This window comes from Crotalus tigris, unplaced genomic scaffold (genome assembly GCF_016545835.1).
Source record: "Crotalus tigris isolate CLP2741 ecotype Arizona unplaced genomic scaffold, ASM1654583v1 scf7180000019097.2288821080:1192077, whole genome shotgun sequence".
Classification (NCBI taxonomy): domain Eukaryota; kingdom Metazoa; phylum Chordata; class Lepidosauria; order Squamata; family Viperidae; genus Crotalus; species Crotalus tigris.
In genome coordinates this window covers 1065035-1079858 of record NW_024097373.1, presented here as the reverse complement: position 1 = coordinate 1079858, position 14824 = coordinate 1065035, and the positions used below count along the sequence as shown (strand labels likewise).

General features: G+C 36.4%; 1 protein-coding gene across 8 annotated transcripts in view; it reads right to left on the bottom strand.

Annotated features, from left to right (window-relative positions):
- The window catches only part of RPS6KC1 (ribosomal protein S6 kinase C1), a 95027-nt gene that overhangs the window by 39994 nt on the left and 40209 nt on the right, over positions 1–14824 (bottom strand). For all 8 annotated transcript variants that reach the window (XR_005558668.1, XR_005558669.1, XM_039359606.1 and 5 more), the window contains 2 exons: positions 10646–10767; positions 4887–4979 (listed from right to left, as the gene is read on the bottom strand). Coding sequence is in view for 6 of the 8 variants with exons in the window: in XM_039359606.1 (XP_039215540.1) it covers positions 4887–4979; positions 10646–10767 (215 nt within the window). In the remaining 2 variants the exon portion in view is untranslated. The remainder of the gene's footprint in view (positions 1–4886; positions 4980–10645; positions 10768–14824) is intronic.

Below are 14824 nucleotides of genomic sequence, written 5' to 3'. Positions count from 1 at the left end.
TTGCACTCTGAATTCCCATCCATCCACCCAGCATGCACAACCAAAATAACTATAGACTTACAACAACATAAATTCTTTATCTATTATAGTGCTACATGTATCAAAATAATGACAGAGGAAGTTTTCTTATATCAGGACAAACAATTTGTCTATCTAATTCTATTAATGCCTACTCTTTCTATCAGTAACTCTCCACAATCTTGGGCAAACATCTTTCACATTATAAAATAACTGAGTCTTTTAAATGAAGATGCTACAACCCATCTGATATTTTTTTTTAAATGCAAAGCAAATAACATATAATTCAGCTCTGGTCCCTTTCTGCAATTAACCTCCCACTGCAACACATCTCTCTGAAGAAACTTCCATAACCATTACTGGTCCTTATCCTGAAGCAGATAACTATTTACTGGAAGGGCTAGAAAGGAAAACCCAACCCAATACCATGCTCTTGTATTGTTTTATTGCTATTATTGAGTTACTGGGAATCATGGAACAAAACTGATTTACAAATCAGCAAGAGCTAACTTTTGCTCAACCTGCTTAAAGTCAGTTAATGTTTTCCTGAGTAAACTAGGGGGATAAGATGAACTAGAAGTTCAGATTACCAACTTCCTTAATAAATAAAGGATCAGGCAGTGTTCCTGAGGAGCCAGACTTGGCCTAAGTGGCTCCAGTTTCCTCTAGCTTATTTTAAATAATATTAAAGCCAAAACAATACCTGTCTACTATTTTTCAAAATAATGACAGCAAATGCCTGAAAAATGCATTAAAAACAAATATGCAGATCATGTTTTTTTAAACAACAACTAGAAAAACCGCATCAGCCCCTTCAAAGGAATCTTTGTGCTTTGACAGTACTTTCAGTCTCCAAGAACCATATTAAAGGTACAAAAATGTGTGTAACTTAGGACAAATTGCCATATATGAAACAGAATATATGAGAGCACCGAGTAAGTTTAAAAGAAGGAAAGGCTCCAAAAGATTAAGAGTTCTTTAGTTTCTGAATTTCAAAAGTTAAACATACTGTGATTCTAGTCCTGTTGAGCAAAAATACATGCTAATAGAAAGCACAAATGTGCAATTACATAGTAGTTTACGCCACAGTTATTCCCACTGAATTTAATAGGCTTGTTGTCGGTTAAGTATTACACAGATTGCAACCTTGTTTCCCTACAAAGGGCTTATGTGGGGAGAGGTGAAGTCAACACTACTTTTATCCCACTTCACAAAATTACACATAAATTTTTGAGTGTTTTGATTGGGATCCAGCAGTTCAGTCTGCTATAAAGAAAAAAAATGGTTTATAAATAAATGCACTGGGGAAAAAAGAAAAAATAGGAGAGCAAAATGCTGGTAAATAATCATTCTTTAGCCTAAAGAAAATAGTTGATTTTAGATGCCTTTAAACACATAGACATTAGCAACTGTTTCAGTATGCTAATTTTTTAATTAAAAGATACTTCTGCAGCAAGAGCTCTTTCATATGCACTGCTGACTCTTCATCAAAAGCAAAGTTTCTAACTTAACACCCGCATAGCTGGTGGCAGCCTGAAGGGTTACCATCTGCTGCCACCCCAAGTCATGGTGGCCACCTTCAGAACATATGCATCAAAGTGCCAAGATTAGAGGCCGAAGGAATACAGAAGTTGGCAGAAGGGGAGCCGCAGGCCCAGAGGCAGGCAACAGGCAAGCCACCAGAAGCAAAGAATATGGCGAGCCATTAGTCACCTTATTCAACTCCTTGCCAAGGTCACAAGGACATAACTGGATGAATTAAGAATCTAGAATAAAAGCTTCCATCTCCACAGGTTGTTAAAGTAAACTGAACTGGCCTACTAACTGGAGCAATTGCTTTATCATCTCACCACACTACCCTGTGTTATTTCCTTGTTTTTCCCCAGAAGATAACTTTTTCCAATTCCTTTTTCAAATTATGGAAAGGTTCTTTTTAGTTTTAAATTATCAGTTTTACATTTGACTAGGAAGAACAGGCTCCTGGCTAGGAAACAAAAATTTCTACTTAAGCAAGAGACTGATTTGGGGGGGGGGGGCTAGCTTCTTTTTCTTTCCAAAGGATGGTGGGGAACTTGAAAAGTTGTGGACTTGCATGGAAAAAATGGCAAACTGAAGATGGCCCCAATGAACACGCCAGAATGAAGAGCCAATAGACTCTCTGTAAAGCCTCTCCAGACAAGGAGAGGACCTGAGATCATCCACAAGTGCTCCATACAATTAATCATCATGAGGAGACAGCAACACAGTGGTATCTGGTAGATTTAGCACTCTGGGAGATGAGAGAATAAAAATCTTGCTCAAACTACAATTGGTACCTTCAAAAGGACACTGAGTTTGCGTACATCCTTTTCTAATCACCTTGGAAGTTGCTTGTTAACTGCTTTTCAGCTATTGCATTTACAAGCTTTACAGCACTGGGTGAGCTTTCTCCAATTCTTAGTGAAAGAAATTCTAAATACAAGTGTAAGCACTTGTTACTAAATCATGGAACCTTATTAAGATTTTTAAAAATGAGCACAATTCCATCTTTGTGTTTTAAAGGATGTCTTAATTGTTCATAATGGCTTCAGCTATTTTAATTGTTTAAACAGTCTAGATTCTGGGGTTCTAAACCACCTGTAACAAAGGTGCAAACCTAGTGCAACTTCCACTCTAGACCAGCATTTCTCAACCTTGACAGCTTGAAGCAGTGTGACCTTCAACTCCCAGAATTCCCTAGTCAGTCTTCAAATTGTTAAGGTTCACACATCTTCACGTTGCCAAGGTTCAGAAAGACTGATCCAGAGATTTCTACCAAATTGTAAAATGAATATAACAGAAGAAAGGGAAAATTGTTATATTTATAACAAGTGATCATACTGAACATATTTCATATACAATATTAAAATCAAACCTCACTTTTCTCCTGCTTCCACCAACCCTGGTGGTGCCAGTTTTGGACTATAGCCCTTGCATGCTATTCAGTGGTCAGGTACAGCTCAAGGCCCCCCAAAAGGTTGAGTGCTACTGGCCTATAGACAATGATTGATTAATATGATAATTAATCACAAGGATAACAGTGCAGAGATGTAATATAAAACAATAGTAGAGGTATGTATCCATTTATTCTGAGGGACATCTTATTCCCCCAGACACTTGGCTAGATATAAATTGTTGCCACACAAATCATTCTTTTCATGGACATTATGGCCACTGTCATAAATCTAAAACCAGTTTTAACATAAAAGGCAGACTTACTCTCTCAGACGCACATACATACCCAAATTGGAAAGCCCTTCCTATTTGCCACATATAGATTATAATATAATAAATTTGCTACAGTTTAGATTAAACTGGTTCACCTTCAGTAACCAATTGGCCATTCCTGATTTGATTAGCCCATTTGCTACAAGGATTACCTTGAGTCAGCCAAAATCCCATATGCCTGCTACATTTTTATTTTTTTACTTTATTAACAACAACAAAACAAATATACTGTAAAGTGGTTGGTTCTATCCTAGTCACTCTAATCCATCCCGCTCCCTTCTCACTTCTAGCAAATGTGTACCAACTTCAGCTTCCACTAGAATTTAGTCTCTGATACTAGTTCACATACCATCGGGCATTGTATATTTTTAAGAAGATTAAGAATATTTAGTATCCAACTAAATATATTTTTCTACAACAACCTTTAAAAGGCATTTTAACTCTCTCAAGGAACTCATGGAAGATCATAGGAACACATAAACATTGTATATTTATTCCTTGGTTTTCTATACATTAGTATTTCTATAGTATCTTCCATATTTGTCCTAAGAATTTTGCAAATCTATTTCAAGAATTCAAACAATCTTAAGATCTGATTGTCTTTCAATAACCAATACAAGTTTTGAATGAATTGACACTGGAACCAAGGATTTTCAACATTTAGCTCAAAAAGTTGGCTAAACTATACCAACTATTTGCCATCAGTATCTTTCTTTATAACCTATTAACCCAGTTTCATTTGATAATACAGTATCTAGCATCATTAAACATCAACAATCATTTTTAGACTTTTATATCTTGCCTTTATTATTTTTATAAATAAGCCAAGATGGTGACTGTGGTGGTTGTTTCATAAGCTGAAAGAAAATGACTGGCCCAAAGTCGCCCAGCTGGCTTTCGTGGCTTTCATGCCAAGGCAAGACTAAAACTCACAGTCTGCTGGTTTCTAACCTGGTGCCTTAACCACTAGACCAGTGGTAGGCAACCTTGGCTCTTTTATGACTCGTGGACTTCAACTCTCAGGAATTCTGGAGTTAAAGTCCATGAGTCATAAAAGAGCCAAGGTTGCCTACCCCTGCACTAGACCAAACTCGAAGCAGCTTTATTTTAGGTATTTCAGTTAGCCAAATTTCATTCATTATTTGTATCACCTGGAGATTTGAGGAAAGAAGAACCAGCAGACCTAGAAAAAAGATTAAATAATTGGCTCTATCAAAAATGTAGTAAACAATACTGAAGAAAACTTTGCTGGTGTTTGAGCTCAATTTTTGAGTTATGGCTGTCGAATTTTCCAGCTTGCCTTCTTTCAAAGTTGTTTGTCCCCTGGTACCATCTTGGCAACTTTCTGACAGCGCGCAGAGCAATTCTTTTTAAAACAAGGCCCTTCTCACAGAATGGAACCAAACATAATTCTTTTACTCAAATATATTTTGCATGACCTTACATGAATTGCTTAGATAAAAGCCTTTCTTTTCCTTCTACTTTTGTTATTTTAAAGTGCAGATGCATCTGAGTCATTTTCCTCCTTTGTTTCATATCCTTAAGAACAGCAGCTTCAAAGACAAAATGTCAGCATGCAGTCGATTTATGACTGAACTCTTGAAGAGACACTGAAGAATTACCTTGTCAATCACCCCAAGGACTCGAAAGGCCTTCAGTTCCTCGGCAGGGCTCCTTAGGTTCCAAGAGGGCCTTGAACTGAGTGATCCTGGAGGCTAATGGAAGATATCAAAGATTACAACATCAATCAGGGTGGTACTTGAAGGAAGGTTGCCTGCTGAAGCAAATGCCAGGCTGAAGGAAACTAAATTTATCATAAATCAGAGGGAAGGCAGATGAAAGAAGTTTTCTGTTTGTCCTTAATGCAAAGAGGAAAAAAATAAGTTGATAGTAAATAATTTGCAAGAGATAAAAATGGATATAGGGCAGAAAGGAATATTAATATTTTTTTAAATATTCACAATTCATACAGTTCCCTAGTACTTTATGCAAGCAGGAAAACTTGGGTACAATGCTGGAGACCTTATTCATATACATTATTACTCAAATTATAAAGGAACAGAAATGGGGTCATAAAATCAAGCATATTCATAAATAATATTGTGTGTGCGATGCCTTCACTTGAAAGAAAGTTTGAGGACAAGTACGTTTGTTACTAAATGAATAAATTTATTTTAAAAAAAAGTTTTCAACCTTGATGAGATCTACTACAGAATTTCAAGGAATGTATTACCCTAAGAATACAACAAATGACCCATAAATAAAGCCACATAGCTGAATATTAATCATTTTCCTCATCTACATGGAAGCATTCTTTCTCCTTGTCATCTTCAGTTGCCTATCATCTTTATAATCACCAACCTGATGGCAATACACGCCACTCAAAACTGCAATCTGAAATGGAATAGGCCACTTTGCACTTCTGGGCTCTGCCACCTCGGTTCTCTACATAAGCTGACCGGTTTCCAGTTAACTTCTGTAGGCAAGAATTTGCAGACTCTCATTAAGTCATAAGAGTTTATGATGTGTCCTAAATCTAGGTATAGTACTGAGGGAACACACTAGGGAATTTCTCCAATGAAATCACAGAAAGACTTGTGTTATTTTATTTTGTATAATGAGTTCAAATCGCCAGGACCAGATGGATTACACCCCAGAGTTCTCAAGGAACTGGCAGATGTAATATCGGAGCCACTGAACTATATTTTTCAAAGATCCTGGAACACAGGGGAACTACCAGAGGACTGGAAAAGAGCTGATGTAGTTCACATCCTCAAAAAAGGGAAAAAAATGGATCCAGGAAATTACAGACCTATCAGCCTGACCTCAATACCTGGGAAGATCCTGGAAAAGATAATCAAACAACGAATCAACGAACACCTAGAGGCAAACAAAGTCATTACTAAAAGCTAACATGGGTTTGTCAAAAATAAATCATGCCAGACAAATCTTATTGCATTCTTTGACCAAGTGACAAAATTAGTGGATCAGAGGAATGCTGTGGACATAATTTACTTGGACTTCAGTAAGGCATTTGATAAAGTAGATCACAACCTACTACTTGACAAGATAGAAAAAGGTGGGGTAGACAGAACCACCACCAGATGGATCCGTAGCTGGCTGACCGGCCGTACTCAGCGAGTGGTCCTCAATGGAACTGCATCTATATGGAGGGAAGTGTGCAGTGGGGTGCCCCAGGGCTCTGTTCTGGGCCCAGTACTCTTCAACATCTTCATCAACGATTTGGATGAAGGGATAGATGGGGAACTCATCAAATTTGCAGATGACACCAAGCTGGCAGGAATAGCCAACACTCCAGAAGACAGGCTTCAGATACAGAAGGATCTGGACAGACTTGAACACGGGGCACTAACTAACAAAATGAAATTCAATGGTGAAAAAAGCAAGGTTCTACATTTAGGCAAGAAAAACCAAATGCACAAGTACAGCATAGGTGGCACATGCTCAATAGTAGTAACTGTGAGAGGGACCTCGGAGTCCTAGTAGACAATCACCTAAATATGAGCCAGCAGTGTGCTGCAGCTGCCAAAAAGGCCAACACAGTGCTAGGCTGCATTAACAGAGGATAGAATCAAGATCACGTGAAGTATTAATACCACTCTTCAATGCCTTGGTAAGGCCACACTTGGAATACTGCATCCAGTTTTGGTCACCACGATGTAAAAAAGATGTTGAGACTCTAGAAAGAGTACAGAGAAGAGCAACAAAGATGATTAGTGGACTGGAGGCTAAAACATATAAGGAACGGTTGCGAGAATTGGGTATGTCTAGTTTAACGAAGAGAAGGACAAGGGGGGACATGATAGCAGTATTCCAATATCTCAGGGGCTGCCATAAAGAAGAGGGAATTAAGCTATTTTCCAAAGCACCTGAAGGCAGGACAAGAAGCAACGGGTGGAAACTAATCAAGAGAGAAGCAACCTAGAACTAAGGAGAAACTTCCTGACAGTGAGAACAATTAATCAGTGGAACAGCCTGCCTCCAGAAGCAGTAAATGCTCCAACACTGGAAGTTTTTAAGAAGAGACTGGACAGCCATTTGTCCGAAATGGTGTAGGGTTTCCTGCCCGAGCAGGGTGTTGGACTAGATGACCTCCAAGGTCCCTTCCAACTTTACTATTATTATTATTATTATTATTATTATTATTATTATTATTATTATTATTATTATTATTATTAATACACTTGGTAATGCTAATGGAAATTAGCCAGTCCAGAAGACTAACCCTCATGGGCAACTCCCTTCAGGGAAAGAAAATTGGGTTTTCTTACAAAAGTGCACCTATAAACATCATTTAGCAATATTCAAGATCAATCAAAACACAGAGGAGAAAATTGAAAACTCATACATTCATATTCATGCCCAAACATAGTTCATTAGGTAATATAGAACTGTTTACAATTCTTAAAATTATGTTTAAGGCAAATAATATGCTTTACAAGTATTTTCTAATTCAGGGCCATCCATAATCAGAGAAAACCTAGGTTTGATGTTTTTCACATACTTAAATTACTCTATTTTTGTCCTACTATCACAAGCCATTCTGAACATAACATTATATTTCATGAGAAAATGAGGTAAAATCTGGATGAAGAAAACTAATATAAAGTAAGGCTGCCTGTAAATATGAAATTAATTACAATAGCAACATTCCTTCTGATATGGCAGCTTAAAAGCAAAGTATGAATTCTTATACGGAGGACAGTCTAAAGGCTGAACTATATTAGTCTGTGAATTAAAAGAAGAAGAAATAGCTTGATGAAATCTTAACATTTTCACAAATCTTCAGGAACAACTTTGAGGGGAGGAGGGGTAAGAATGAATGGAATGGAATGGAATGAATGAATGAATGAATGAATGAATGAATGAATGAACGAATGAACGAACGATTGAACGAATATAAGCCTTTATCCTATTTTATTACCCAGGTAGAATTACTGAAAGAATCAGAAATAAAAAAGGTTACCTCCACTTTCCAGGAAGTTTTCCCTATTCCATCCTGTTACAGAGCAGTAATGGCTAGGACTTGAGATGTTTTAAAAGACAGAAAACACTGGTATAATTTTTTCTTTTTTCCTAACTTTTTCACTTAATAAACACTGATAGGCACTGCAAGAAGCTTGTTCCACTCTGGCTGGATTGCCAAAACTAACCTATGTATTGGGAATAAGAATGCCCCAAATTTGCTATAGATTGCTTTTGGTAAATTTCAAACATATAGCTTTTACACTTTATTCCAGCTTGCACTTGGTTAAATTTATTCCAGAGAATGTAAAAAGGGATACTGAGAAAACTGGATTTTGAAAATGGAAGGCTGAAGCTAGGATGTACATCAAAATTATTATTTGAGCCTGGGCCTCTCACATCTATATTTTTATATCTTGGATTCTTTCGCTACACAATTCTGCATAAATAGGTGGAATCTCCTTCAAGTCACACATAGTAGTGACAAAATAGACAGATTACCTCTGGTAATTATGCAAATTTGCACATAGAATTCACTGTCATATAAAGAAATTTGTCTTTCATTAAGCAGATCAGTATTATAATGCTGGAAAGAACCCTAAGGAAATTTTAACTTCAGTCTCTGCTATGGCTGGGTCCCCCTTCACATATGCATATCTACAAATTAAGTTAAAATTAAGCAGTCCACAAGAGGAGGGGGAACTGAGGAATCCTTCAAAGCTTACATGAAGACTTCTATTGCAGAAGAGATTTCCCCCAGTTTTTTTTTCTCTGTATGAAAACAGGCTTAAAAAACAGAGTAATTGCTGTCCAGTTCAATAGATTATTTCTCTGTATGCTCAACGCTGCACCATTCCTCTATCTCCACTGAAGATCTGCCTTAAACTATTATCAGGGTTGTTTAAAGTAAAGCCAACGACTCTGTGGCCATTTTCTGATCCAAGTGGGAATCTGAATTTTTAACATGTCTACACCAATGCAATCACCAACAATCACACCAGAGCTGTAGCAAAGATTCCCAGAGTGTGAACAAAAAGGTCCCAGCGAAGTTCATTTTATTATATTGTTGCTGTTACTGAGGTAGAGTAAAGCCAAGATTTGTCAAAAAGCTCTTAGGCTTGGAGTTCAAGAACAAATACAGCAATTCCAATACTACAAATGCCGTATTAGTGCTATCTCTTTCTTTTAAAAGTATTTTAAAAAAAAAAACAACCTCAGGACACTTTCTCTTCTTCAATGTTCCCAATCTGCTTTTTCTCCAAATCTGACCTCGCTATCATTTCACTTTATCTGATATTATGTGTTTCTGCACTGTCTGCATTCTGAATGCAGCATTTTTTGTTTTGACAAACTGACTTCATGGAAAGCTCAACCTGATCAGGAGCAAAGTATTGTTCTGACCCTTCCTCTCCTTCTCCTCCCTGGAGGAAAGGAGTTTAATAAGGCCCCACTGGTGTCAGAGTGCAGAGAAGAGCAACAAAGATGATTAAGGAACTGGAGGCTAAAACATAAGAAAAATAGTTGCTGGAATTGGGTATGTCTGGTTTAATGAAAAGAAGGACTAGGGGTGACATGATAGCAGTGTTCCAATATCTAAGGGGCTGCCACACAGAAGAGGGAGTCAAGCTATTCTCCAAAGCACCAGGAGGCAGGACAAGAAGTAATGGATGGAAACTAATCAAGGAGAAAAGCAACCTAGAACTAATGAGAGATTTCCTGACAGTGAGAATAATTAATCAGTGGGATGATTTGCCTCCAGAAGTTGTGGATGCTCCAACACTGGAAGTTGGAGAAGAGATTGGACAACCATTTGTCTGAAATGGTATAAGGTTTACTGCCTGAGCAGAGGGTTGAACTAGAAACCCTCCAAAGTCCCTTCCAACTCTGTTATGCTGTTAATTCTTTTGCTTGGCAATGATAATTTCAGGAACACAGAACACAATCCAGATAGGATAGCAGCAAAAGAATTAACACTCCATGTTTACCACACCAGGATCCCAATCTAAGACAACCCCGTCCCCAATTATTTCTCTAATACACACACAATCTGTGCTCAAAATAACAGATTGTCTGATCCTCACAAATAAGATCTAAGGATTACCTCCATATCTTCTCTAAATTCAGGGTTACAGAAATCTCTCTAGCAATTTACTTGTTCTTACCTTACTAACAAGGAAAAAAATTAAAAACTGCTTTCCTTAGCTACATATAATGATGTTAATGCTGATCCTGGCTGAGGTATTCTTTCTTAATAATGGATAAATATGTAACATTTCTGAAGAATCAAATAGGACCAGAGAAATTCAATCAGTTGTGAAGTAGGCACAACATATGTACATACGTGAACACAAACACAAGAAAATTAAATTATTTTAGAAATAAAAAAAAAACCTACGCCAAGTACTGAGGCATCTTCTGATGAGGGTCTACAGTAAAGACTGGAAATTTTTTCTGCTCTCATCAGATATTCTGAAGTCTTCCTCTTCACTGCTTCACGACGAGTTGGACTTGATTCTCCTGTGTACCATAAAGGAATATATTTATAAGCCTGAAATCTCTGCAACAATTTCTTTTTCAGTTATAGTCCAAGAAATTTCAAGACACAAATCTTTTTTTCTGGAAAAGTAATTACAATAGAAATTTTAATGCATTGTTGCTCCTATCACCAAATGGCTACCACAGGATGTTCATCAAAAAATGGCTACTATAGTTAAGATAGTATATCACTAGACACCCACGTGCAAACATCTACGACAATGTCTCAACACCAAAAATGCAGAACAATGCTACTGAACCCATTTTTTTCTGTAACAGAATCCTATTTCACAGAAAGTTTATTGAAACTCTTTCACCCTCCACTCCAAACATGCAAGATCTACTTATCCCAGCCTTCACTTTTTTTCCATATAACTGTTCTACAGATTCCCTAATATGATCCACGGTAATGTGTAGCCTTCCAATCCTAGATCCTGTTTAAGTATTTTCTGTTCCTACATTATTTCTATGTTTATATATGAAATTTACAAACTGCCCATCTCACTCAGATCTGTCAGATCGCTCACATCTCACAAAGATGTTAATTTGATATATATCTCAAAATTTTATATAAAAAACATATAAAATTCTGGTACAGGTAATCCTTGATTTACAACAGTTCATTTAGTGACTGTTCAAAGTTACAATGGCACTGAAAAAAGTGACTTACGACTGTTTTTAACATTGTTGTAGCATCCCCATGATCACATAATCAAAATTCAGACGCTTGCAAACTGACTCACATTTATGATTGTAGTAGTGTCCTGGAGTCAAGTGATCACCTTTTGCGATCTTCTGACAAGCAAAGTCAATGGGAAAACCACATTCACTTAACAACCGTGTTACTAATTTAACAACTGCAGTGATTCACTTAACAACTGTGGCAAGGAAGGTTGTAAAATGGAACAAAATTTTCTTAACAAATGTCTTACTTAGCAACAAAAATTTTGGGCTCGATTGCGGTTGTAAGTCAAGGACTATCTGTATTTCAATAAAAGGAGGCCATTCAAACAAGGATAGAATAATCAAAGTTAAAAGGGCAGGGGGAGGGCTCTCAAGGCATTTACCAACCCCAAGATTGTGTGTTCCTCTGAGATCCCCATGCAAGTCAACAGGCCAAGCCTTCACACACTTCCAAAAGCATGGGAAAGTGGGCATCTTGCCTTGAGCTACTGCACTTTATTTTCCTCTCTATTCCAATGTTAGTACAAACATATCCCCATGAGATAATGTGTTCCCAGTGTTTTCATAAAATCTTGCCTGTAATATATAAAATCAATCACAGCAAACACACACTCCTATACAAGAACAAATTTTCACAAAATTTAGCTGCCTAGCAGGGAGCAGGGGGGTGAAGCACCTCTTTCCTCAATAGATATGGCCATTTTTATTTTTTTTTTTTTAGAATTTTATGATGTTCTAATGGGAGGCTTAAACCTTCAAATTCCTATGGCACACTTTTTTTTTATCTTAAAACTCCTAGACACTCATATACCCAGAAAGAAACAAAAAGCCACTACACAATCTAGGGATTAGTTATATAATGTTTAGTGGGTTATGATAGTACCAAATTAGTGAATTTCTATCCTCTTTTGTTCCTCCTTTCTACTTTTCTCAGATACTCATTCACTGGACTTAGAATTGTCTTAATTTTCAGATATGCCAAATTTTAGATTTTCATTTTACTATCTGTTACATGGGTTGAATGTTATATATAATTAATTACTTAATATCTCATAATGTAAATATTTTTAATGTGCTATTTTTCAGTTATGTCTTGTTTCTCCTTAAATGAAAGAATTACAATACCAATTATTTATAACAATTAATGTTTGGCTCTGAAATAACATCCCTGCTAAAAAAATAATACCTCTAACTGTATTGCTAAAAACATTAAATGCCAAAGTTGCAATTAATGATTCTTAAATATTCAAGTTCACATTGCCTTCATGTGTCCTGAGATTTTTAACAGAGTATGAAGTCACATTACTTCTGAATAATCCTTGAGATTTTTATGCTTTGAGACTTTAAAAAAAAACATTAAAAAACATCAGGAATGTGTGTTAGGTATATTAAAGCTTTTAATTAATCTTTATAGCACAATCAAGCAAGGTCATCTTTCTTCAAACAAAATATTCATTTTCTATTTAGATGTCTTCCTTGATACCAGCAGATATTTGTGTTTCATTTGATGAGGATCAGAGGGTTTTTACCTGAATCAGACTTTTATAAATAAGGCAATGTTGATTTATTTTTTTTAAAAAAAAGATCCTCCTCTGAATAGACATAAAAAGTGTGATAATGCTGATGACAGAGACCTTCAAATAAAAACCCTTCGAGATTCCTCCTCTCTCTCTCTCTCTCTCTCTCCCCATTTGCTATACTGCAGCTGTGCCTCGCACAAATTCACATGAATGAAAATATTTAGGCGAGAAACCACCCCCTTAGCTTGTTTTCCATATGACTTTCCTGTAATTATTTTGTAATCTGTTCGCACAACAATATATAAAAACATCTGCAAAAACAGGTAATTAATGTGTCAAGCTAAACTAATGCATTTTTATGGTGGGCATGCTTCGTCAACTGTAATTATAACTCTTTTTAAGCAAATGATGATGTGTTTGTTGCAATGTGAAAGTGGTTATTTTAGATGCTCTGTTCACCATTCCTGCAAACAGAATATTAAAAAAGAAAAGATGAAAAATAACTATACTGCTACCAAGCAACACATATAGGCTTCTAGCCATTTTTAATTATTTGCTGCTTCCATTGCAAATCATCCTGTATGTTAAAAAAAAGAGGGGGGGGAGCATTTTCTTTTATTTGCATCAGCAGCTGAGTGGGCTTATATTTGCTGCAACTAAGCTAGTACGACACTTGGGTTCACGCAGCTTAGAAAGGATAGATATAGGCTGCTTCCCTGGCACTTGAGCCAGTTTCAAGTGTGAAAAGGCCCCAGTCTTCTCAGTGGGTATTGGTGAATATGTGCAAGGATGATTGCAAAAAGTATTCTGAATATCTGGGGCTAATTGCCATTTCTAAAAATATAAGAAGGGTCTTGTGGACTAGGCCAAGAATGGACCCAACCAGGGGTATCTGGGAAACTTACAAAGAGATACAGAAAAGTTATAATCCCCTTCTGTGTTTTTTTTTCCCCAGCAGCTGGTTTTCCAGGCTTGCTGCCTAGGATTCTGAAATCATAGTCATTAAGCCTAGTAGCCACTGTTAAGTTGATCCTCCATGAATCTGTCCAATTCTTCTTTAAAACTGTCTAAATGGGTAACCATCATCACGCCTGAAGTTAGCAAATGCCAGTCTGTGTCATGAAAAACAAAAACATTGAATTCATAGCTCTGTCTTCTTTTACTTGGTGAATACACTTCTCATGTGGCTCGTGTGTCTTTTAGATTATCTCTAGTTTAGCTTGCTGTCCAAACTGTAAGCTATAGTTGATTGTAATTATGGTTAATCAAAATAAAACAAAGTCATAAACTCTTAAATGAAGTTGGCTTCCTTCCATTTATTCAAGTTAAGAGTTATATTGTTCCTCCAAGGTCAGGCAGCACAGCAAGCTGCAATTAATCTAAAATATAAAATAAAGGTTATGGAATTGTTTGGCTTGTTGCTGTATTGAAGTAGGGAGAACATGCAAGTATAAAGCTTGTCTAGATTTGTTCTGGTGACATTTACTAGGGATTAACATTATTATCATTAAATAAATTATGAATAGTAACAGCAATCATTAATAAAATCCACCAATGAAAAAGGAGGGGAGAATTAAATTAAGACATAGCATCATGTCTTAAATCCCCATTGTTTTATATAAAGATATTTTGATTTTTAACCAAACTGAAGACAGCATACGATAAACATTACAGAAAATTAATACCAATGTATAAAATTAGTCTGGCTAGTTAACTATTTAGAGCAACTAAATTAAAATATAGAATAAAAACTTATGTCATTAAACCCCAAATTTACGGTATTTACTGAATTTGTAAAGTGGAGCAAGCAAACTTTCTGCAGAGGGATTGAAATG